At 40.7% G+C, this 23,971-nt stretch overlaps 1 protein-coding gene across 7 annotated transcripts in view; it reads right to left on the reverse strand.

Moving 5' to 3' along the window:
- Sh3d19 (SH3 domain containing 19) overlaps positions 1–23,971 on the reverse strand; it is a 175,524-nt gene that overhangs the window by 80,920 nt on the left and 70,633 nt on the right. For 5 of the 7 annotated variants that reach the window (XM_047566142.1, XM_047566141.1, XM_047566140.1 and 2 more), the window contains exon 2: positions 4,828–4,867. In XM_047566142.1, coding sequence (XP_047422098.1) covers positions 4,828–4,867 — 40 coding nt within the window. Of the gene's footprint in view, positions 1–4,827; positions 4,868–6,586; positions 6,722–23,971 lie in introns of those variants that run through there. The other 2 variants (XM_047566144.1, XM_047566148.1) reach the window with 2 other exon arrangements.

The following is a 23,971-nucleotide window of genomic DNA, read 5'->3' on the forward strand; positions in this document are numbered from 1 at the left end:
ACCTCCAGCCTTGGTATTTACTTCTTGACATACTGATTCTCCTACGGGAGATTGTCCTTCAGGACAGCAATTTGGGAGGTGGTATGTTTTATTTAGACTCTAAGGTTGAGACAAGAAGAATTCAGATACTTCTGACTTTCACACTGATCAATCAACAACAAGCAAATAAAAAAATCAATATCAAAACAAAGTCATCAAGAGATACCCATCAAGACTCTTAGAACTGCTTCCACAGTACCATTTAGCTCAGGGGTCTGAAGTGTTGGTTTAAGCATAATAAAAACCCTTCCTTTAACATGACAAGAGTTATACTTCCTTCTTGTTTCAGAACTGAAATCAAAGAACAGGCAGACATCTCCAATTTTTTCACCTCTCACTGGGAAAGCTACAGGAGTGTTTGGCCTTGTAAAAACACACACAAGAGAAATGTGTTTCTCTTATCCTTGCTGGGCTTTGAGCCCATCATTCTTGTTGCTGAGTGGTCTGAGGAGAGCCAAAAAACATACCAAAATTAAGTGACTTTGTGTTTAAATTTTCTTCTTTCTGCTTCGTGGATGCAGTAGGTATTAATCTGCCTGACGTGCTGCTGGCCCGGAGGGGGCCGCTCTGCCCAGCTCAGGGTGCCAGCAGAGCAGGCTCCTGCCAGTCTCACCAGGGACCCTAGATGGAAAACAACCGTCTCTTGAAAAGACATTTCTCCTTTCTTACGTGGCATTACTCCTTGCTGTCACAAACATATTCAATAACAGTCGTGGGTGAGCTTTTGAGAGTTGGGTTCTTTCCCAATTTGCAAGGGAAAAATACTGACGTTTCCCTTTCTACAGCTGGCGTTCATTAATTCAAATAAACAGTTATTCATTAAGTGTTTATTGTGGGCCAAGTGCTAGGGTGACCAAGACCAGAGAGCTTGACTGTATAAATGAGGGAGTAAAGAATAATCGGAATACTTTCCAAACATCCTCTAGAGTACCACAGCACAGCCTGAAATAGCAATGTAAAGACCTGGATCTTGACTTTCGGGTAAATAGACTCTCAAAGATTAGGAGTGTAAATCCAAAAACAATGGGAGAACAGGAAGCTGGGGATGTTTTCCTCTTTTCTATTCCATCCCAAGTCAGACTAGCTCCCCAACCCCCAAATATCTATTAGCTATTAAGTAAGCAAGAGGATGGGGCCACCCAGAATAATGACGTAGCGGTGCAGGCATCTTCTGTTTTCCCCAGCGCCAGCGCGTTTGGCTTTCCTTGACAGGATTAGCTCTCAGAGTAGCCCACTGCTCCGCCGATCACTTCTAACAGGAAATTCTTCCTCACAGGGTGCAGAAATCCTCCCCTTCCACGTCCCCCCCAGAGACATGCATTTGGCCCTCTGGGACTTTAGGAGCATCACTGAACGATGCTCTTCATTGCTGCTTTAGACTCTGAAATTTTAAGCCTTCAGCAAAGTTAACGAAACACGACAATCAACACCTACATGTCTTTCCTCTATTCACCAGCTACTAATATTTCCCCACAGTTGCATCTTCATCTGTTTCTCCATTCTATACCTCAAAATAATGCTAATAAATGGGATCTAAAACCGATTTCATATTTAAATTTTCCTAATTGCTCTCATTTCAATTTTTAAAAAAAATTTGGAATTTTCTAACTACCAGATTTTTAAAAAATATGCATACTGAATTTAGTTATCAATGTCTCTCTGCTCCCCACCCCCATTTCCATATTGGGAATTAAACCCAAGTGTGCTCAATCACTGAGCTAATCCCAGCCCTTTTTGTTTTTCATTCCAAGTCCGGGTTTCAACTAAATTGGCCAGGCTGGCCTCAAACTTGCCATGCTCCTGCCTCAGCCTTCCTAGTACCCGGGACTATAGGCATCCACCAACATAACCTGCTCTTTGATCTGTCTCAATCTAAAATATTCTCCAAGTCTTTTTGTGTTTTTCAAGGCATCTTTTTTTGCTGGCTGGGACTACTATATACGTGCATCTGTGTGTTATGGGCCAGGCTACATGGGCAATGACCAAACAGACTCCATTTTACCCTGAGACTCCCTGTCACAGAAGAAATGCTTCTCCTGTGAGAAAACTCCGCCTCTGCTATCCTGATCCTGCTTAGAAATGAAGATGTTTTTGTTCTCATACAATGTAAAATTGTTCTCTTTTTAGTTCCCAATTTTCTTGGACAACATACCCTGTCAGAGAATGATTGTCTAGACATCAGTAACCATTCTTTAACTTGTATTCAACTAGGGTCGTTTTGACCCACTTCCCCTTCCGCTTATGATTTTAGATGTCTTGATGTTTGCTTATGGTTTTAAATCATAGCAACAGTCACATTGATTAATGTATTGGCTTTACTAACGGTATATAAAAGGTGTACTCTGACCCTTGCAGGGGGTCGAAGGGTGTAGACTGCAGCCTGCCCCTCTGTCCACCAGCTGGTGAATGAAGATGGTTCCGTTTTCCCTGCTTTAAGATTGACCCAGTGATTCACTGCAATCTCACCATCACGTGTGTGCACTGCTGACTGCATCCTCTGTAGGCTCACAGGGCCAAGTTGTCTCACAAGTGAGGATGTACAAGTTGACTTCTGGATGAAGTGGAGACCACCACCTCTCTCCATTAAAAAAGTAAATGTCCCGATTTTGTGATTAAAAACTAAACGGTGGGGTGATTGTCTAAGGTCATGTGAACACCTGTGCCCACACCGCCACTCTTCGTTGTTATTTGTTCTGAGTTGGGGATGGAACCCAGGGTCCTGTGCACACACTGGGCCTGGGCTCTGCCTGAGCTACATCCCCAGCAGCTCTTTATAGAAGGGTCAGCTGCCACTGATGACCCTTGCCTACACCAGCAATGACACGGAGAACTGCACAATGATGATATTCTCAAGTCTATCACTCATTCTACATGGATTTTTAAAAACATATTTTAACCCATTATTATCTTCTTTTTGTCCTGAAATCGTTCCAAATTTGACTGGTGGAAGCCTCTTTCTCCCCATCCCTTTTTATTTATTTATTTTTTATTTTTGGGGTGCCCTGGGATCCAACCCAGGGCCCCAAGCCTGCCAGGCAAGCATTCTACCACTGAGACACATACCAAATCCAAAGGAAGTCTCTGGAAGCTATGGGCTGTGTCTTTTTTGGCATGACCCCATTAGCTGAGCACCTAACCTCCTATCTCAGCTCAGAGTCCAGCCTCATGAACTTTCTCTGCCACAGACCTGAAATCAGCTATTACTTAGAGTGCCAGGCGAGGAACAATTCTTGAGTCTCCTCTGTTTACCAGTCAGTTACCACTTCTGTCCCAAATACATCCCAGAACTTCCATGTCTAGGCTAAATTTTCTCAATTCTTCAACCCAGACTCCCTATGATTAAGCTTTGACTTTTCCCTCATTTTCCCTGTCCCAACACCAGCTACTATATTCTTGATCAGAGAGGTCTGTACCTGTCTGCATCAGAATCATTGGGGGACTTGCTCAATATTCAGACCTCGAGAATGTACTCCAGAATTAATGAATTGAATATTCTCTGGGGTGGGTCATGGGGTGCTGTTTTGTTTTTTAAGTGCTCCATGGATACCAATGTAGCTGCTCCACCACACACTGTGATTTTGCAAGGCCTTGTGGCTCCAGGACTGGATAGAGTATCAACAGTGTGGCCTAGAGTTACCACTTGTGTTATACCAGGTATTATACTTCTCCCAACGCAATCAAATCAGTACAAACCATTTGGGAGGGTTTGGAGACAATCACAAAAATCTTGATTCCTGGTGAACTGACAAGGAACTAAATCAAGATTTTTTTCAACATGTTCTTTCAGTTACATTTCTTCCATGTATTTATGCTCCACTGGTGTTTTATCATTTGAACTTTTTTTTTTTTTTAACAATTCCAACTTCGGGGCTGGGGAGATAGCTCAGTAGGCAGAGTGCTTGCCTTGCAAGCCCAAGGCCCTGGGTTTGATCCCCAGCACCACAAAAAAACAAAAAAAAAAAAACAAAAAAACAATTCCAACTTCATGTCTTCCACAGTTATGCATGCTCTCAGAGTCCCCTTATGCTGACTTTTTAAAATTATTTTTTAAATTGTTTTAAAAATCAATCTTGTAAACTTTTGTGATTGTGGTAGTAGGCACATGCTTTGATATGTCTGTCAAAACTCAGGACGCATGCAAAGAGTAAAATTTAACGTATATAAATTATACCTGAAAAATAATTAGTCAAGATGCTAAATATGCAAGTATATTCCTCTCTCAGATTAGGTCACATTGACTTATTTAATCAGTATGTACTGATTAAAGGGAGGAGAGGGAAATAAGCCAAAAGGAAGGAAATGAGAACAAAATAATTTATGAAGATGTATCTGTCACTGATTGAAATTTTCAAAGTAACACATGTCTTCCAGGTAGTAATTTTATAAAGGATATTTATTCAGAGAATAACAATATTTCCCTTGTAAAGTTTTTCTGGGGCTGGGGTTGTGGCTCAGTGGCAGATCACTTGCCTAGCATGTGTGAGACACAGGGTTGGATCCTCAGCACCACATATAAGTAAATAAATAAAATAAAGGTATTGTGTCCATCTACAACTAAAAAATATTAAAAAAAAAAAAAGCGGGGCCTGGGGATATAGCTCAGTCGGTAGCGTGCTTGCCTTGTAAGCACAAGGCCCTGGGTTCGATCCCCAGCACCCAAAAAAAAAAAAAGCTTTCCTGGATGTCACAGAAGATTCCAATATACAGTTACCCTAAAAGGGACACTTGTGTTGCCTCCAAACAATGTTTTTCAAATATATAAAATAGTTAAAGACCATAAACTCCTACCTTGAAGAACGATGCTCTGGTTTATTTCGTTCGTTGCGGTCTGTAAGGAAAGAAGACAATTGTAAGTCAAATGCTCTATTTTTATTTTTTTAGTTGTAAATGGACATTTATTTTATTATTTATATGTGGTGCTGAGAATTGAACCCAGTGCCTCACACATGCTAGGCAAGCGCTCTACCCCTGAGCCACAACCCCGGCCCCGCAAATGCTCTTTAAGAGCCACTGGAAGAAGTTTTTAAACACTGGCTGCCCGGACATCAGATTTCACAAAGAACCACTCAGGTGCCCACATCCTCCCTGCATGATGCTCCTCATCAGGGTGGAAGACTTGTCGCCTGGCAGAGGAGGAAGACAGGAGCAAGGAAGGACAGGCAGAAAAACTTACGGTTTGTTAAAATAACGCACTTGGAAAATACGTCATGACAAGTATTATTTCATTTTAAAAGATCTTTGCTGTGTTAAACACTTTGCTAAAACCCAAACAGATTTAGACAAGGAAGGAAAGTAAGGAAACTGAAAAGCCACAGATTACGCAGCTCAGAAAAATCATCCCATGAATCATGGTTGGCAGAAGCTTCTAACAGAATGGGGAGGAAAAAATGAGCCATCAGCTACGACATCTGCAAATACATGGGGCCCAGCAGTCTCATCCTTAACTCTCTCCCACCCAGAGCATCTCAGAAGTTGATTTCCACGTTGCACCAGTACTTAGGTATAATGTGCTATCTGTAAACATTTTTTTGGTTGTCACACTGGGGAGGAGAGAGCTCGAGTGAGTAGAGACCAGAGACACTGTTACCGTGTCCTACAATGCACAGGACAATCCCCCCAATAATTATCTCACTCCAAAGGTGAGAAATTCCACTTCAGGATAAGTAAGCGCACAGCTGCTTGAAGTTTTCAAAAGTGTTTCTCTAGACTGCTACAAAGTGCCATTAGTGACATTAATCAACCCAAAGATAATCACATCCAAGAGAAACAGCAACAAAACCTACGAGCCGTCTGTTTTTGAGTCTGAGAAACTGCTTCTTCCCTAGAACATACTTAAAAATAAAACATAAATGAAGTCTCAGTGGGATGGAAAAATTGACAAAGTAATATACAAATGATGACAGAGTTCTGTTCAATTTCTTTTTTTAAAAAAATCTTATGGAATATTATCAATATAGGTTCCTATAATATCTTCTGAACTGATGCTAAAAAATACCAATTGAATAGCAAAGTAAAGATGAGACAGTAACTGTTATTTCCCCCTTATCTTCATTGCTGGTGGGGCAGCAAGAAGACAATGTAAACATACTCTAAAACTTCTAGAGAGATGGAAGACTTCTTGGATTTTCAAAGTTAGATCTATGTACCAGTTCTTTCTGAATGGATTCAAATAAAGAAGAAAAAATTTTAAGCCCAGGCATGAGTACACATTAAACCAGTTTTTGGAACCACAGTAGAACACATGTGTTTAGATACAATGCTCCCCAAGCGCACAACATTCATGTTTCCTGTTCTGATTTCTCCACACTGATTTAGTATTACTGTACCATAGAAAACTTTTAATTTCATTTGTTTGTACCCCTTCCTTAAATTCAAATACCACGTTTTTCACTTGTTGAGTGTTAAAGTCATAGTCATACTAGGGGTGGACTTCAGTTATCTCTAAAAACCATTCCTCTCTAGATTTTATTTAGTTTTGCTAACAGAAGTAAAACTGGAAACTGGATAGAGAGTAGTTACCCGCAAATAACAAAGCAACGACTCTTACCTGTGGCTAAAGATGAGCTAAAACTGCCTGGGATGTCATTTGCTGTGGCTGTGACCCCGGTTTTGTAGTTTATTTAGTCAATGGCAAATCCCCCACCATAGTGGTGTAACACACCAGAGCACAGGAGAAACAGAGTCATGATGCGATGCGTGTCAAAAAGCCCCAGCATCCAAGGGCTTCCCTCCAGGCCCATTCTGATTGGCAGATGTGCTATGACCAGTCTGCACAGCTGGAATGTAGCCACTCGGGAAGCAAACGGCTCCCAGCCCTCCTCCATTCTTGGTTGAAACAGGAAATTCTACACTCATTTTCATATTCTCTGCTCTAAGAAAATCCAAATGTCTTCCCACAGTACTTCTCTCTTGAACCAGTGAATAAAATCCAAGAAAAGAACTTGATGAGCTGTTGGAGGACATTTTAAACATTGTCCTCTAAATCCAGTCTTAGTGTTGTATTAGATTGCTATGTAAATAAGCACACGCAATGTCTAAAAAATGTTACTCCTGGGAGCATGAAGAGTTGATAATTTGAGGGTAAGTGGACATTATCCACTACTTAGATATTTTCCATTCCCCATCATTGGAACAAAGGTTCTTGGATGGAGGATTTTTTTTTTCTCAAAATTTAAAAATAATTGGATAGCACATTTTGTCACACAGTCGTCTTTTAGCTTGAATATACGTAAGTATGTATGTTGCTTCTCTGTGTGCTTTATATACTTACACTTTAAAAATATTTATATTTTATATACTTACATAGGAAGCAAAGTAATTTTTCACAGTAGCCAAGAATATTGTGCAATTCTCAAGAAATACATTAGTGGGAAGGCAAAATTTCTGGCAAAAATGAGCGATTAGTATTTTGGTCCAAAAGCCAAGACTGCACAAAACAAATCACGGAGGGCAGATCCAGGCTTTGCTTTTCTGCCAACAATAACAAAACATCTGGATAAAATCCCCTTAAGAAAAATGAGAACAGATCAATAGCAAACATGGAAATTTCATTCTGGCTATACACTGAGCTCAAAGAGTAAGAATTTTTTTTTTTTTTTTTTTAATTTCAAATGAAATAATCTTTAGCAACATTCCCTCCATATTTTTTTTTTAGTTTCTAATTTTTAAATAATTAGGAGAGAATAAACTTGCAGAGGCTTTCTGAACTTTTGTATATTCAGATATGAATAAATTACTAGATTAAAGTAATTTATTACCTTAATAAATTTAGAGGACACCATTTCCATGAAAAATTTATTCAATAAAATGTCTTAGCTGGGTGCGGTGACGCACACCTGCAATCTGAGCAGCTCAGGAGTCTGAGGCGGAAGGATCACCAGTTCAAAGCCAGCCTCAGCAACTTAGCAAGACCCTAAGCAACTTAGCGAGATCCTGTCTCTAGATAAAATATAAAAAGGGTTGGGGATGTGGCTCAGTGGTTAGACAGTTCTAGATTCAATTCCCAGGAGCAATAATAGTAATAAAAAATAATAATAATAGAAGAAGAAGAAAATTAAAATAAAATGCCTTAACTTTAAAGTTTACCTGCCAAATACTGCACACACTGTACTAACTCTGGGGACCCACCAGGTAAGCCTGATAGGTTTGGTCACTCCAAGACCAGCAGTGATTCTCAAGGTGAGAGCAGGTGGCTGGAGGACCAGGGGAGGGTTGCTGGTTTTGGATGTCACACAAGCACGCACACACAGAGTCACAAACACCCCGTGTTCCCCACCCCACTCATCCCTGCCTCTTGGTTAGTAAAGCTAAGTGAGGAAGTGGAAGAATATCCTGTGAGCACAAAGACAAAACCAAAGCCGAGCTGGCACAAGGTCTGTTGAGGGCTGTGTGTGTACAAATGCAGGAAGACGGTGGGAGGGCGGAAGTGGAGGGACCCACGGAGAGCCAGGTGACTGAAGCATCTCTAGGGGAGGGGTGGGGAACTGCTGCAGGTCAGAGACGGCAAGCACCCCAGATTATCCACACCTTCATGGTAACTTCGAGTTCTAAGTGATCTAGATATGTGTGGTACAATGTGTACTTGGGCGTCACAGCACTTATGCAGACACAGTCCCTGCTCTGGTAGGGACAACTTTTTGGCAAAGGCTAAAAAGATCGCACTGATGAGGGATCTGAATCTAGTAATATGACACATACTTTGAAACAGAGATGACAAAAATGCAAATGTCATCTTTTACTCTGATTAAAACTAAGAAGAATAGCCAACTTGGAATTTATTAGAATCTGTTGTAAGAATTCAGGCTTTGATGATTTGGCTTTGATCACTTAACTGAAAAGAAAAGTCAAACCTCATTGGGTAGGGACTGACTTTACTAAGTAAGTCAGCAGTGCGAGGTCTCACTCTTTGAAACAGGGGGAAGACTCAGTCTCCATGAATGAACAAAGGTGCACCCACCAGAGGGGAGGAGGTAATGTAAAGGGAATCTGTCCTCTACCTCATGTTAGAGTGGCAAGACGTCTCTAATTTAGGAAGAGTAGAATTTATGAAGAGATTCTGTAGCATACTCACAAGCATCACTGATGAGTTCCAGTTTGGTATTATATAGATGATTTTTTTAGGGTCCCCCTAGATTGACTTGGTTGCTCCCAGATGATCCTCTGTCTCAGCCTCCTGACTAGTTGGGACTACAGATGTGTGCTGCCATGACTGGCCTATTATGTTATTTTTTAAAGATGGCCCAGCCTGGCACAGTGGTATGCTCTAGCCACTTGGGAGGCTGAGGCAGGAGGATCACAAATTTGAGGCCAGCCAGGGCAACTTAGCAAGATCATGTCTCAAAACAAAATAAAAAGGGTTGGGAATGTAGCTCAGTGGTAGAGTGTTTGCCTAGCATGCATAAGGCTCTAGGTCCAATCCTTACCCGTGGGACGTGGCAATTTTTATATCATCATGCAGAGATGTTGTGTCTTATGTTTGTCTTATTTTTGTTGGAGCCACTCTTTGCTTATGGTTCAGCCTGAGCCATGGTATTTTGTCTTATTCTGTTGTTTTTATAACAGGTTGGGGGGTGTTTGACAGCACTGTGGCCTTGGTCTCTAACTCTATGTGATAATAAATGGCACTGTCTCACACAAAAAATAAATAAATAAATAAATAAAATATGGACCAATCCTATCTATTTTGTACCACTTAAGATTCCATAAAGTCTGAAACAGAATTAGTCATGTGCACATAGAGGCATTTTGGTCAATGATGGACCACATACATGATGGTGGACCCATAAGATTTTAATGGATTCCTATGGCCTGGTGTCTTCATACCCTTTACAACGTCATCATAGTGTAATACATGACCCATGTGTTTGTGGTGACACTGGTGTAAACAAACCTCCTGTGCTGTCACTCATAAAAGTATAGCACATACAATTATGTACAGCACAATATTGATAATAGATGACCAGACTACTAGTGGTTTATGTGTTTACTACACTTCATCATTATTTTAGAGTATATTCCTTCTACTTAGAATCATTAGGCAACACACATCTGTATTTACAACAATGTCATTTACCTGTTTACCTATGATACACAGATTAAATAAATGATCCCATCCATTAGATGACACAAGATATTCAGGGCATACGAGTCTTACTTTGATGACTACTTAAAGACAGCAGCACTGCTTCTCTACAGGTAGAACGTGGGTGGAATTTTACATGTTGACATCAGAGTTTCGAAGACTTTTCTACAAATTTTAAATGGTTCTTTTATTTAGGCAGAGAAAACTGAAAAAATGTATATATAAATGTACATTAAACATATAAATATATAAAAATTATATATATATAAATAAAAAGAAGCTAATGCTCATTGCACAAACATTCCTGACACTAATTACCTATTCACCTCCCCTTTCTAATTCCATTTGACCACCCTTGTTTGGATGTCTCAGAACTGACTTTTATTTACTTAAGATTTCCACAGTGACTACTGGTTTTTTTTTGTTTGTTTGTTTGTTTTTGAGGGGGGGCACAGTACTGAGGATTGAACTCAGGGGTGCTTAAACACTGAGTTATATCCCCAGTCTCCTCTTTTCCCTTGGACACAGAGTCTCATTAAGTTGCTGAGGCTGGCCTTGAACTTGTGATCCTCCTGCCTCAGCCTCCCAAGCTGCTGAGATGAGAGGTATGTGCCACCACGCCTGGTACTGATGCTCTTTTAACTGGTAGCTTTTCAGGAAGTATGTACTTCTTGTTGTCCACACTGTTAAACTTACATAAGAAAGTTCCTGCTCTCTTGGTTGAAAAAGTCAAGAACTTAAAGAGGATCTTTGTGAACAGCCACTGCAGGAGGAAACCAGGCCATTATGAAACAGTCTCCGTGGCTGCTTCCTGGTTTCTGTGGGCAGGTGGAAAAGCTCAGACCACTCCACCCTGGATGCTGACATCTTTCATTCGTTCTGATCCTGAGTAAGGTGCCTGACCACTGAAATGCAGCATCCTCATCACAGGGAGGCGGGGGAAGGAAAGGGGTCTTCTCAGTGCAGGATTTATGTTCCAACAAAGCAGCGGCCTATTTACAGAATGTCTCCTCCTTCCCTTGCCCATTGTTTTGACCCTCATCTTGGGTTCTTATCTCATCTGTCCTGTCGTGTCCTGACTGGACTTGCTGGCTCCAGTCTCTTCTCTTCTAACCCAGCCATACTGCTGGCCAGATAAACCCAGGCCTCAGAGAACTGCGAATCACGACCTGCTGCAAATCCTAAGGGGGTAACTGAGGCAAAGCCAGTGACGCCATCTGCATGTGACCTGTGTCCTGCAAGTGCCCCATAACCCCTGTTCAAAGGCCAGCTGGCAACGGCTGGGGTGACCCAAGCCTCAGGTGTGTTTTGCCTACACCCTGGGGGAAGAACACGGTCTTCGCAGAGTTTTCCTGAGGGTAGATGAATTAAAAGGGTATAAAAAGCTTAGTTCAGTACCTAGAACCTCAATTCTAATTGTTACTGCTACTCTTATTATGTTTGTCGCTGTTCTGAGATGGGGTCTTGCTATGGTGCCCAGGCTGGCCTTGAATTCTTCATCTCAAGCCATCTTCCTCCCTCAGCCGCAGGAGTAGCTGGGACCACAGGTATGTGCCACTGTGCCCAGCTGACTTTTCTTACACTTAACACCTGGCTCAAGACCCACCTGCTACTTATTTCTCTTTATAAATTATTTAATACATTGAGCATTTAATTAAATGTTCCCCCGAACAACAATCTTAATGTTAAAAAAAAAAAATAGTCATTAAAAGGTATGTTGTGATTTTTGGTGGGCATCAGACATGAACTGTTCATTTTTATGATGTCAGTATTTTCAGAGACGAAACATCAGAGCTGCCATTGGTACTGTACCCTGCTCACCCCTGTTTGGCAGAAACTTTAAGAAGACAGACATTAACTGAAATGTATTTTTTTTTTACATACCATTATTTCTAAGTCTAGTGGACTGATTTTTCAACATGGTGCCTATACATACATGTACAAAATCATCTACAAGTGTTTAAATGAACCTAAATTGTTGGCCCTCATTTTGATCATGTCTTCATTTCTCCTTTCCTGAAAAAAAAAAAAAGTGTTATTTTGACAATTAAGCTTAGCATATTGTGCTGTAGATTATCCTTCAATGAATTATTAAGTGTTTGAATTTTATTATACCATCAATAGCTGATTAAAAAGAACCAAATATTTATAGTAAAAGAAAAAAAAAAAAAAAAAAAAGACCCACTTTCTGCATGGAGCTGACCCCAATTCTTCTTTCTCTTTCTTCATCCTGTATCAGTTCCTTTGTGGCTTAAAAACAACAAAACGTTGTTATCTCACAGCTGTGGAGGCCAGAGGTCAGAGTGGGTCCACGCCACTCCTCGACCCTTGGCACAGGGCAGCCTGTACTGCTGGCTAAGGTTCCAGACTGCGTCTGCTCCTTGCCTCTACGCAGCGTGTCTGGCGAAGGCCAGGACGCTCACAGCCGCCGCTTCACGGTCAGCCTGTAGATGTCTGCTGATGGCGGTCATGTCCAATGCCCTCCCATTTCATTTTCTGCCCAGCATCTTTTATGCTGTGGCTGGTTCGCTCACAGAGCTGATAATGCTGAAAAGTATGTGTCCCTCAGAATTCTCATGCATTTTTTGCTTTTTATAAACATAATAGTGATTTAAGAGTCACCTTTGTCCTAAAACAATCCACCTTTGGTCTATTCTTCTGTCTCAAAGTAGCCATTATGAAACCAAACCACACATGGGAAAAAAAAATTATAGCACATATGAATAGGAAGATAACCAGCAAATTATTTGGTGGTCAGCTGTTATTTCTTTTTAATAATAATTCTTTGAAATGTTTCAACTGAATCATTTCGATTGTTGAATTCAACTGTCTATTGAATCAGGCTTTTTAGGATCGGAGCTTTATGATGTCAGTAGTTTCAGAGATGAAACATCAGAGCTGCCATGGATACTGTACCCTGCTCACCCCCGTTTGGCAGAAACTTTAAGAAGACAGACATTTCATCAGAGCTGCTTGGTCCCAGGAAGCAAGGGAGGGAGGGGGCAGAAACGGAAGCTGGCCCTGTGACAGGGTGTCAGCACCCCTTCTGGCTCCTGCCACCTCAAGCTCTTTAATGATTCTCTTACCTTAATAATTACTTTCATACCCCTTTTTGTTATAAAAAAAAAAAAAAAAACCCTGTCTTAGCAAGCAAAACTTGTGACTTAAGCATGAACAAAAAGACCTTTTGGTTAAAAATAAATATCCCCTAATTGCCAAATGAAAAATATCAGGCCCAAATTAAAATTCTTAGGCCCCCTCCTGAAGGTTTTTCTTAAGGAATCATAAATTTTACCTGGAATAAAATACGCTACAAGAAAGGAGGTCTGAGAAGGTGACCCAATAACAGGGATCGCTTTCAGGGTTTCTGAAATTATAATAATTTCCTGAGAGTCACAACACACACTAGGATCTCAGCAGTGCTGAGAAATTCAGCAATTTAAAAAATGCACTTGACTTTGTTTGACAGAGCATTGCCCAGACTAACTCGAGGAAGAAACAGCTCTTACCCAATTGGACTTGGTATCTGGCACCTGAGCATCAACGATGTTCTCTCATCGCCACCATCACTTCCCAAGGAAACTGAGGTCACCTACACAAAGCTGGGTCTTGGTCATTTCCACCTGCAGCATCATGCCTGACAGAGCTGGCACTTCTCAAGGGAACTGGACATCACCTGGCACAGGGCCAGGCCCGGGATGCAAGTGCAAAAGCGAGTGGGAAGTAGTGATAAATGACCGGATCCTGTCAGATGCAAACCTGATCTTGTCAGATCTTATTGAATGTGTCCTTTCTTTAATCTCACCACTTATCTTTGATTTTACATTGTTTAGGTAAATTTGTGTCTCTTAACAATGTCAGGTTCCACAAAGGTGTGAGTGCCTCCAGGTATCTTATACTGGGTGGTGCCCACACTGGGAAGGTAAGACATATTCCAATATGACAAGCTAGGTAGCATTCCTTTTTTTTTGGAGATGGAGTCTCACTAATGTTGCCCAGGCTGGCCACCTGGTCTCAAATGATCCTCCCGCATTAGTCTCCCAAGTAGCTGGGATTACAGGTGAGCACCACCATACCTGGCTCTGGATTGTGTGTGTATATTCTGTTTTGTGTGTATGGAGATACATGGGATCAAACCCAGTATCTCAAACATGTAGGACAAGCACTCCACACTCAGCTACACCCCGAGTCCCCTGGTAGACTTTAAAAGCAGAAACTCTAGGTCAACAAGCTTGAGTGCATAATTCACAATTTATTCTCTGAATGACCTCAGTAAAAATATTTCGTTTCTGTAGGCCTCAGAATCCACATCTGTAAAGGAGGGATAAGTACCCATCTCATCTAACTGAAGACTATACGAACAAATGTATATAAAGCATAGTACCTTTGCTAACTATAATAGTTGCTCAATAAAACATTCACTATGATGAGAATATCAGGATACTCACAAAGTTCATAATACTGTAGGCAGAATTAGCTAAAAGGTCATTTATACTTTGGCCATCATGGACTTTTTAAATCTGTGGATTTTTTTCTTTCCTTATTACTGGTCAAGAGGATAGGATAGGAATGAACTAATAAAATAATTCCTAAGCCCTCCCGTACTAAATGGTTCTAGCCTCTTTCTCCTTTTTTCCTTTCCAGTTCTTTGTAGCCACTGGCTATTTTGAAAAATTAATAAAGCCACCTTTCATTTTGCAACTGGCAGAAGTGGTAAATAAGCCCCCAAAGCAAGCAGAAGACTGAAGAGAACTAAAAGACAGATCCTGTTCTGTAGGAGGAAAAGCTGTCAACTTGAGATCTCCATCCTCTCATTCTCTATAGCCCTGAGACCTTTCCCCATCGCTAGTTCATCCCCAGGGTAATAATCCCTCAGTCATTTTTAAGGCTTAAGAACCCCCAAGTGAATTTCCTGAGTAGGATAAGTGAGTGGTATACAGGAACTAAATAGATCAAATACAAATATTATGAAAACCATACTTCAGGATAATATGAATTTCTTTCATAAGAATCCAGAAAACAAAAATTAACATTGTTATTTCAGGTGCCAAAGGAGGGACAACCTCTCTAACCACAGTTTGCTTTTGCAGCTGTTAGGGTGAAAATAGTTTTTTTTTCTTTAAAGGGCAAAAGACAATCTGGGGATGTAGCTCAGTGGTAGAACGCTTGCTTAGCATGCCTGAGGGCTAGATTCAATCCCTAGTACCACAGAGAGAGAGAAGGAAAAGGCCAAAGACCTGTAAGTCTCCTCTTCCTTAGTTCTGATTATGACACGGACCTCATAACAGTTCTGCCTCTGCATAGCTGACTCTGCAGAAATGAACAAGTATCAGAAACCACTGTGGCTGAGACTCCTTCACCTGCAGAGAAGCCAGAAACACAGGGAAGACTATCATTCCAAACACAGGCACCTGCCTCTGGTTAAGAACAACCAGTTCTGCGAACCTGCCAAAAATCCCACGGTTTTTCTGATCTGGATCTTCAACTGAGATTTTCCTCCACTGTGGGGCAGTCTTGATCTCCAATACAGACTGAGGAAACATATTTTTCTTTTAATCGTGGAAAGGTAAAGGGACATCTGGGCCTTGCCAAACCACCCTACCGAGGGATAGGGAATACAGTGTCTGTGCAACACGTGGTTTCTTGCACGCTCAAGCCCTCCTTCCTCTCTGCTTCATTAGCTGACCACCACAACCACCTTCAAAAGAACACAGAGACAAACAGGCAGAAAGCCCAACTGTCTCACTGCATTCTTCACTGTGTAAATGTCTCTCAGTTCTGAGTTACGATTTTCTTTTTTCTTTTCTTTCTTCTTCTTCTTTTTTTTTTTTTTTTTTTTTTTTTTTTGTGGTATTGGGGTATTGAACCCAAGGGCCCTCTACCTCTGAGCCACATCTCAGCCCTTTTTTATTTTTATTTTTTATTTTTATAGGATTTCACTGCGTTGCTTAGGGCCTCGCTGAGTTGCTGAGGCTGGCCTCAAATTTGCCATCCTCCTGCCTCAGCCTCTGAGTTGCAGGGATTACAGGCATGCCACCACAACCAGCCCTGATTTTGTACAATTCTAAAACTCAGAATTGTTGAGTGTAAAAAGACACCTACCACCTTTGTTGGGAAGCCTTATCAGATCTCCCACAGGCAGAAATAATGCCTGTCCCCATACATTCAGTGCTTAGCAACTACTGGCACTTGTCACATTATAATTCTCTTTACATTCTGGAGCCCACTATCATAAGCTGTTTTAGGACCTTCATAGGCTTGCAATGCCTGGTACTTTACAAAGAGTAGATACAACACAAGCGTCTGTTGTTGAATATGCTGGTCCTGAGTCCTCTCCACACCTCCCCAAACTGGAAGCCAGCTGAACTAAAAAGCCTTTGGGTTGTTTTTGTTTCTTTCCTGTTTGTGTCAGGGGTGTTATTAATTCACAGAGAAGACTGTGCGCACTACACAAAGGCTTCAGAAAGCCTTTTGAAGTGTTACTTCAGTACTGCACAATTAGGATCCAGGTGCAGTGGCCTGCACCTGAAATTCCAGCATTCAGGAGGCAGAGGCTGGAGGAGCACTTGAGCTCAGGGGTTTGAGATCAGTCTGGGCATCACAGTGATAATCCTCTCCTCTCAAAACAAAGGACTGCAGAATGAGCAAAACATACCCGATCTCATGAGAAACGTACTGTTTAAAGAGAGGAGCAATGCACTCACCATGAAGAAGCACAGAGGGCTGGGGCTGGGCTCAGTGGCAGAGCGCTTGCCTAGCACGTGTGAGGCACTGGGTGCGATCCTGTCCCACATAACAATACATAAATGAAATAAAGTATTGTGTCCATCTACAACTTAAAAAAAGAACAAGTACAGGAAACTGTGGAAGGATTCACTTTTGTGGCTCCCAGGTGGGAAGAACTGAAAACCTAGTTATCTGCTTCCAATGATGGCTACTGTTCATCGAATATCTACCATGTCAGAGGTCTTCCTAACAGTCAGAACTAACTTTCTCATGAGTCCCATGATGTAGGTCTTTTCCATTTTACTGATGAGAAAGTCAAGCATCAGAGAAGTCACTTAAATAAAAAGGAATACAATTCTACCCCATAATGGGGCTTGACCCTCGGTGTGCTCAACCACTAAGCTACATCCCCAGCTCTTTTAATGTTGAAACAGGGTCTTGCTAAGTTATCCAGACTGGCCCAGAACCTGCCATCCTCCTGCCTCAGCATCCTGAGTAGCTGAGATTACAGGTGTGCACCCTTGCACCCAGCCAGGAGCATGAGTTTTTGAACTTGCATCTGAAGAACCCTGTTATGGTCTGGATGTGAAGTGTCCCCCAAAAGCTCACATATGAGACGATGCAGAAAGGTTCAGAGGAGAAAAGATTGATTATAAGAGTCTTAATCCAACCAGTGAATTAATCCCTAATGGGATTAATTGAAGTGGTAGGGAGTGGCTGGAGGTAGTGGGAATTGGGTCCTGGCTTTGGGGTATATATTTTGTATCTGGAGAGTGGACTCTCTCTTTGCTTCCTGATGATGCAAGCAGCTTCCCTCTGCCACACTGTTCGGCCATAATGTTCTGCCTCACCTCGACGAGCCCTGAGGAATGGAGCTGGCCTTCTACAGAATAAGACCTCTGAAACCATGAGCCCTCAAATAAACCTTTCCTCCTCTATAATTGGGCCAGTCAGATCATTCAGTCACAGCAGAAAAAAAGCTGACTAAAACAAACCCCAAGGTCCCGGACTTCCCATTACATCAGGAGGCTGGAGGCCCCACTCACTTAATGAGCCCCAGGGTGAAGGTGCAGAAAGGCGACTCGCCACGGCCACTCTTCTACTTCAGTGTCAAAGAGCATGCTGCTGAGACTGACTCCAGGGTCCCAGCTTCTTCCCACTCCCTCTGAGATTTTCTTCATTTCTACAAACATTCTCTGACAAATTCCTAAGAACCACAGAAGGGTCTGACTTGGGCATCTTATGAGAAGATGTCTAAGCTGGGAGGAGAGCTCCAATTTACCACCTAGTGTTATCAATAATCTTATGTTGGTAACACTGAATTCATGAGCTCGGTATAGATAAAAGTACCTGATGATAGGAAGGTGGCAGTTCAGTGATAATCCATATGAAATTAAGAGATGCAAGACAGAATTAAAGTGTGTTGAAAATAATCCCTATAGCCTTAGAATATATATATGTTTTTTATTTTTTGCAGAAGTATTTAAGCAGATGGCCCCACTTGCCTCTGACCACCATACAACCACTCCCTCAATTCAGTATTGAAAACAGAACAGAAACCACATTAGAAACGCATTTGCTCTAGAGCAGTAGTTCCTAACCTTTTCTTCAATCATCTGAAGCCCACCATTCATCGCCCATGAAAAATGTTTCATGTGGCTGGAACCGGGAGTGGTCTTAGGGGCTCCAAAGCCCCACTGAGGATCACATTCCCTCACAATAAATTTTTACAAAAAAAGATCAAGTGACCTAAGAAAATATTATATTTTTATTGGATACCAATCTGAAAATCTTCTTAAACACAATTAATCATCTTTTTATCACAATGCAAAGTCCACTCTTAATAGTTAAAACACACAGACATTAGGAAATAAGGAGGAAGGTCTATAAGATACACAAGTCATATGCAAGAATGGGCTCTGAGACAGCTTTGTGTCATGTACGCAAATCAGATTTCTAGATACCTCAGGTTTGCTAATTGTCAACATCTAAGAAGAGTTTCACACCCTGACTTACTGACATTTGTTAAAATCATTTGTTTGCATAGGTCAGGGATTAACCTAGGCACCACAGACAATTAAATATTAGGTCTGAGAGCCAGGAACAGTGGCACATACTTGTAATCCCAGCAACTCAGGAGGTTAAGGCAGGAGGATCACCAACCTGGAGTTTCTGCAACTTAGTGAGACTCAGTTTCAAAATAAAAAATAAAAAAAGGACCCCTGGTTTCAATCCCCAGTACAACAAACAAACAAACAAACAAACAAACAACAACAACAAAAAAAACCAGGTATAAGAAATAGTGATCACTGGGTCAATAATGCAGAAATGAAACATGGACCTATTGTACTTTATCAGAAATCAGAGTAAGGCATCATATATGGTTAGAACACAACATAATATACTTTCGACAAACGCACAGTCCATGTTGAGATACCGAAGCAAACAATTTCTAAAGCATACTGTCAGTACAAAAATGCAGAAGACCTCTAACTGTTCATTGATGATGTGAGTATTGTAAGAACTGTCAATGTCAAATAACTAAAATACCTGGACAAATTTTCAAACCTCTCTCAAACAGCAATTTCACCAAAATCTTGGGCATATCTTTATTGGCATGAGTTAACTGCATTTTTAACTTTCACTCAAGTTTCATCAGTCACTTATACTAGGATATAATCAAAGCATGGTATATACAAGAAAAGACACTACCACCCACTGATTTGTACAATTAAAATGCATTATAATTTTAATTTTAAAAAGCTTATTCAAAAACAAATCCCTGCACTGGTTGATGTCCTAATTACCTGGAACTTACAGGATGGCTAATAAATCATCAGATGGTGAGTATTCAATAAATGAATATCCAGGAATTATGAAATAAGATATCCTAAGGAAGGTTTTGTGGTGACTAAGAAACCTTCAAAGGTTTCCCAGAGAAGACAGTGTCTGACCTGAGCATAACTTTAGGCTGATAAGATTTGAGAAGTAGAGACAGGAGGAAGCAGTGTACACTGAGGAGAACCATACATACCAGAGTGTGAACGTACTAATTAAGAGAAGTGTTGAATGATAATGGAGTTGTAGGCAGAGCTTAGGGTGTGAAGAAAACATGCTGGGAGGTGATACAAAATTAATTCAGGATCACGCTGGTGCCATTGGTGAATGCTCTCTAATCCATGGCATTTGAATTTTCCTGTAGGCAACAGAAAAAGGGGACCTGGTAGGATGGACGGGAGGCAGGGTGAAGAATAGAAGCAGAAACACCACTAGCAACAGAGTAAGCAGGTTAAAAGCCTGACGGTGGCAAGAGTCAGAAGAGATGAGAGTGAGGGTCTGACTGGAAGGACACAGAGCAAGGTCAGGAAAGGACAGTACTGCTGAGGGAGGAAGAAGGAGGAAGGATATGGTGCATGGAACATGCCACCATTGGCTGAGGTGAGGAGCCAGCAGGAGGCAGAAGCAATATGGGGGTGTGGTGGGAAAACAGGATGTTTTATATATAAGTTTGACGAGTCTAAGTGAAAAAAATCACGTTAACTTAGATTAATTTTGGCCTGAAGCTGCTCCCATAAGTAGAGATCTGAAACCCAATTTGATACAGAAGGCAAACTACAACTTTAGAGTAGCTGAGCTTTCAGTCAGTCACAGGCTGAAATTAGGGAACAGGAGAGAAAATAATTTAAAATATTCTACCCAGTATTCTCCTGCATGAAAAAGCATACTGCAGTGTAAAATAAGGAGCTGAGCTTTCAGTCAATCAGAGGTTGGAAACTGCCACACAGGTCCACCTAAGGCAAACACGGGAACTGGGAGTCAGGCAGGCTATTTCTGCACATCATTTCCTTTTTTCTGCTTATCAATCCTGCCTGCCCACGTTGCTAGGTGGCTCTCTCTGGACCTTTACCAGTTCAGAGTGATGCCCACTTCATGAATCCTTTCCTGGTTCATGCAAACTCTGATAAATTTGTCTGAAGTATTTCTTTTAATATGTGGAAATGTTTACTTGATTCATTCAAGATGGCTGAATACGTGTTCACATCCATCATCCCTCCCCCTCAAAGTATGAAATGCCAAAACATAAAATAAAAATGAGCAGAGCCATAAGAACACTAAAAAAGGGCTGAGGCTGGGTTCAGTGGTAGAGCACTTGCCTGGCACATGTGTGACACTGAGTTCCATCCTCAGCACCACAAAAAAATAAATATAATAAAGTGTTATGTCCATCAACAACAACAGCAATAACAAAAAAATTCAAAAAAAAGAACACTGAAAAACAGAAATGGGAACCATCAATGAACAAGACGCTCCAAGAAATTTGGAATCAGAGTCTAAGACATCAGAGGTTAAGCATGAATTCTTATCCTGAGAGAAAAGGGGTTCCTTGAGTCAAAGAATAAAATGTGGGCCCAGGGGCAATCATGATGATAATTAAAGAGCTACATTCAGAAAACCCAATCTAAGGACTCAGCAGCCACGCCTAGCAGCCAGGCAAGACTGCCCCTTTAAGATAAAGCAGAAAACTGCCATTCATATTAAGTTGGCAAAATTTATGTTCCCAGTGGGAGATCTGGGGCTTGAGAAAGAAGAAAGAAGACTTCCCAGTAATTGCGGATTTAAGGAACCTCAGACCCAGAAATTGTTGGAAGACAGGGAAGAAAGGCAGCTCCTAGAGATTTAATTCAGTAAGTCACTCCAACTGCAGATGAGCTCATTCCTCAAATATGGTCTTCCCTACTTTGGCACTTTTGGGAGTCCCAGCTTGCCTTCTTGCTCTCCTATGGGAAAACCCATGCATTGGGACGTACTCTTAATACCCTGACCGGCAAAGTTGGTTATATCAATCGGAGGAAAGCATTTTGGGGAAACAAATTCACTACCTGTATCAACTTGGTCTTTCATTCTTAAATGTGTCCCTGCAACCAATGTTAAAAATCCGAGGAACATCAAATATATAGAAGGGAGAGACCAAAATGTACCATCAATTCTGCATCAAAGAGAAAAAGAACTGAGGGAACAGTAGAGAATACTTAAGACTTTCTGATCAGTATTCTCATGGATACAAAAAGTATACTGTACATATGAAATAAGAAGAGTGTGCCCTGAAGAAGGAGCAACCCATGAACAAGAACTGTTCTTGGAATATAAATATGTAAGTGATTTTAAGTAAAAAGATTAGGCACACAGGCTGAATAACAGAATAGACATAGGTAAAGATTCATCTAAAAAACAAGTTGACAGAATTTTAAAGAATACAAGTCAAAAGCACAAAGAGATAGAAAATATAAAAATTAAGCACTTTGGGGAATAGATTTGGAAGGTCCACAACATTCATTCATTTATGCTGCTTCTCCCGAAATGCTAATTTGGCACTGAATTAGACATATTAGAATAGAGATAGTAGAAGGTATAAGACACTTGAAGAGATGGCAGAGGACACAGAAAATAATCGACCCTAAGACTTTAGTATATAACTGTCCAGAAGGAAATTTATCTTAGGTACATGCTCTAAATTTCTGTTAGGGAAATCTCTCTCAAGGAGAAAGATGGACAAAGAAAAGATGAAAAGGTATTACAGATCTGGGTACTCTGTTCTAATATCTGAAGATGGAATTGCTAGGGAAGAGCTGATTAAGTTCAAGAAAACTGCTGGAAACCAAAAACTGTAGATCAGGAGAAAAGGAAATAGAAATCATGGGAATAAAAGAAAAAGTCTACGCAAGTCCTGTTCTCTAGGTATTTAATAGTTAGAATGTGAGGCTTCACTTCTCAATCATCCTCACCATTGAGCTGGTACCACCAAAGGATCAGCAATAAAATTCTAGATATTCAACACTAAGAATCTACAATGAAATACCACTTCATGCCCACTAGGATGGCTATGATAGAAAAAAGGCAGATAATAATAAGTGTTGGCAAGGATGTAAAGAAATTGGAACTCTCACAGGCAGCCGATGGGAACGTGAAATGGTGCAACCGCTTTGGAGAAATAGTCTGGCAATTCTCAAAAGGTCAAACCTTAGAGTTACCATATGACCCAGAAATTCTATTCTGGATGTATACCCAAGAAAATGAAAATGTTCACACAAAATCCTGCATACAAATGTTCATGGCAGTTTTACTCAAAATATTCAAAAAAGTGGAAACAACCCCCAAATCTATCAAACTGGTGATAAAGTGTATAACCATACAATGGAATATTATTCAGCAATAAAAAGGAATGAAGTATTGATACATGCTACACATAGATGAACCTTGAAAATATTATATTAAATAAGTCAGTCACAAGAAACCATTGATTTTATGATTACATTTATATGAAATATCTGCAATAGACAAACCTATAGAGACAGAAAGCAGATGAAAGGATGTCTAGGACTGGGGGCATGATAGGTTAGGGTTAAGGGACAAAGGACTCAAGCTTTATGGGGTGATGAATATATTCTATAAAACTGAGTATGGTAACAAATGCACAACAGCAAATACACTAAAAATCACTAAACTGCACACTTTAAATGTGTAAATTGTGGGGGTGTGCTTAGCATTCAGAAGGCCCTGGACTTAATCTCCAGTACCCCAAAAATAAAACTAAAAATATATATGTAAAATTAAAATACATACACAATAAAATAAATGGGTGAGTTCAATTGTGTATGAATTATATCTAATAAAGCTGTTACCAAAAGTAAGTTGCTACCAAAAGTAAGTTGCTAAGGCTAATAATCCTGATTAAATGAGTGAATGGCTGAGGTATTCGTCTTGATACTTACAGAAGTATTGAGAGCTCAAGAATTAGAACTCAAATAAAGATATTTTTGAATGACATAATTTGGTATGATATTAAAGTGTCAGAAGTCCTGGGGCGAGATTGGGCTCAGTGGTAGAGCACTTGCCTAGTATGTTTAAGGCTCTGGATATGATTCTCAGCACCGCATACAAATAAATAAATAAAGGTTCATCAACAACTAATAAAAAATATTTTTTTAAACGTCAGACGTCCAGATTTCCAATGAACAACATTTTAGAAGTGAACTTCCGGGCTGGGGAGATAGCTCAGCTGGTCCCTGAGTTCGATTCCCAGTACGGCAAAAAAAAAAAAAAAAGGAAGTGGACTTCCATTTCTTT

Source organism: Sciurus carolinensis, chromosome 10 (assembly GCF_902686445.1).
Source record: "Sciurus carolinensis chromosome 10, mSciCar1.2, whole genome shotgun sequence".
Classification (NCBI taxonomy): Eukaryota; Metazoa; Chordata; class Mammalia; order Rodentia; family Sciuridae; genus Sciurus; species Sciurus carolinensis.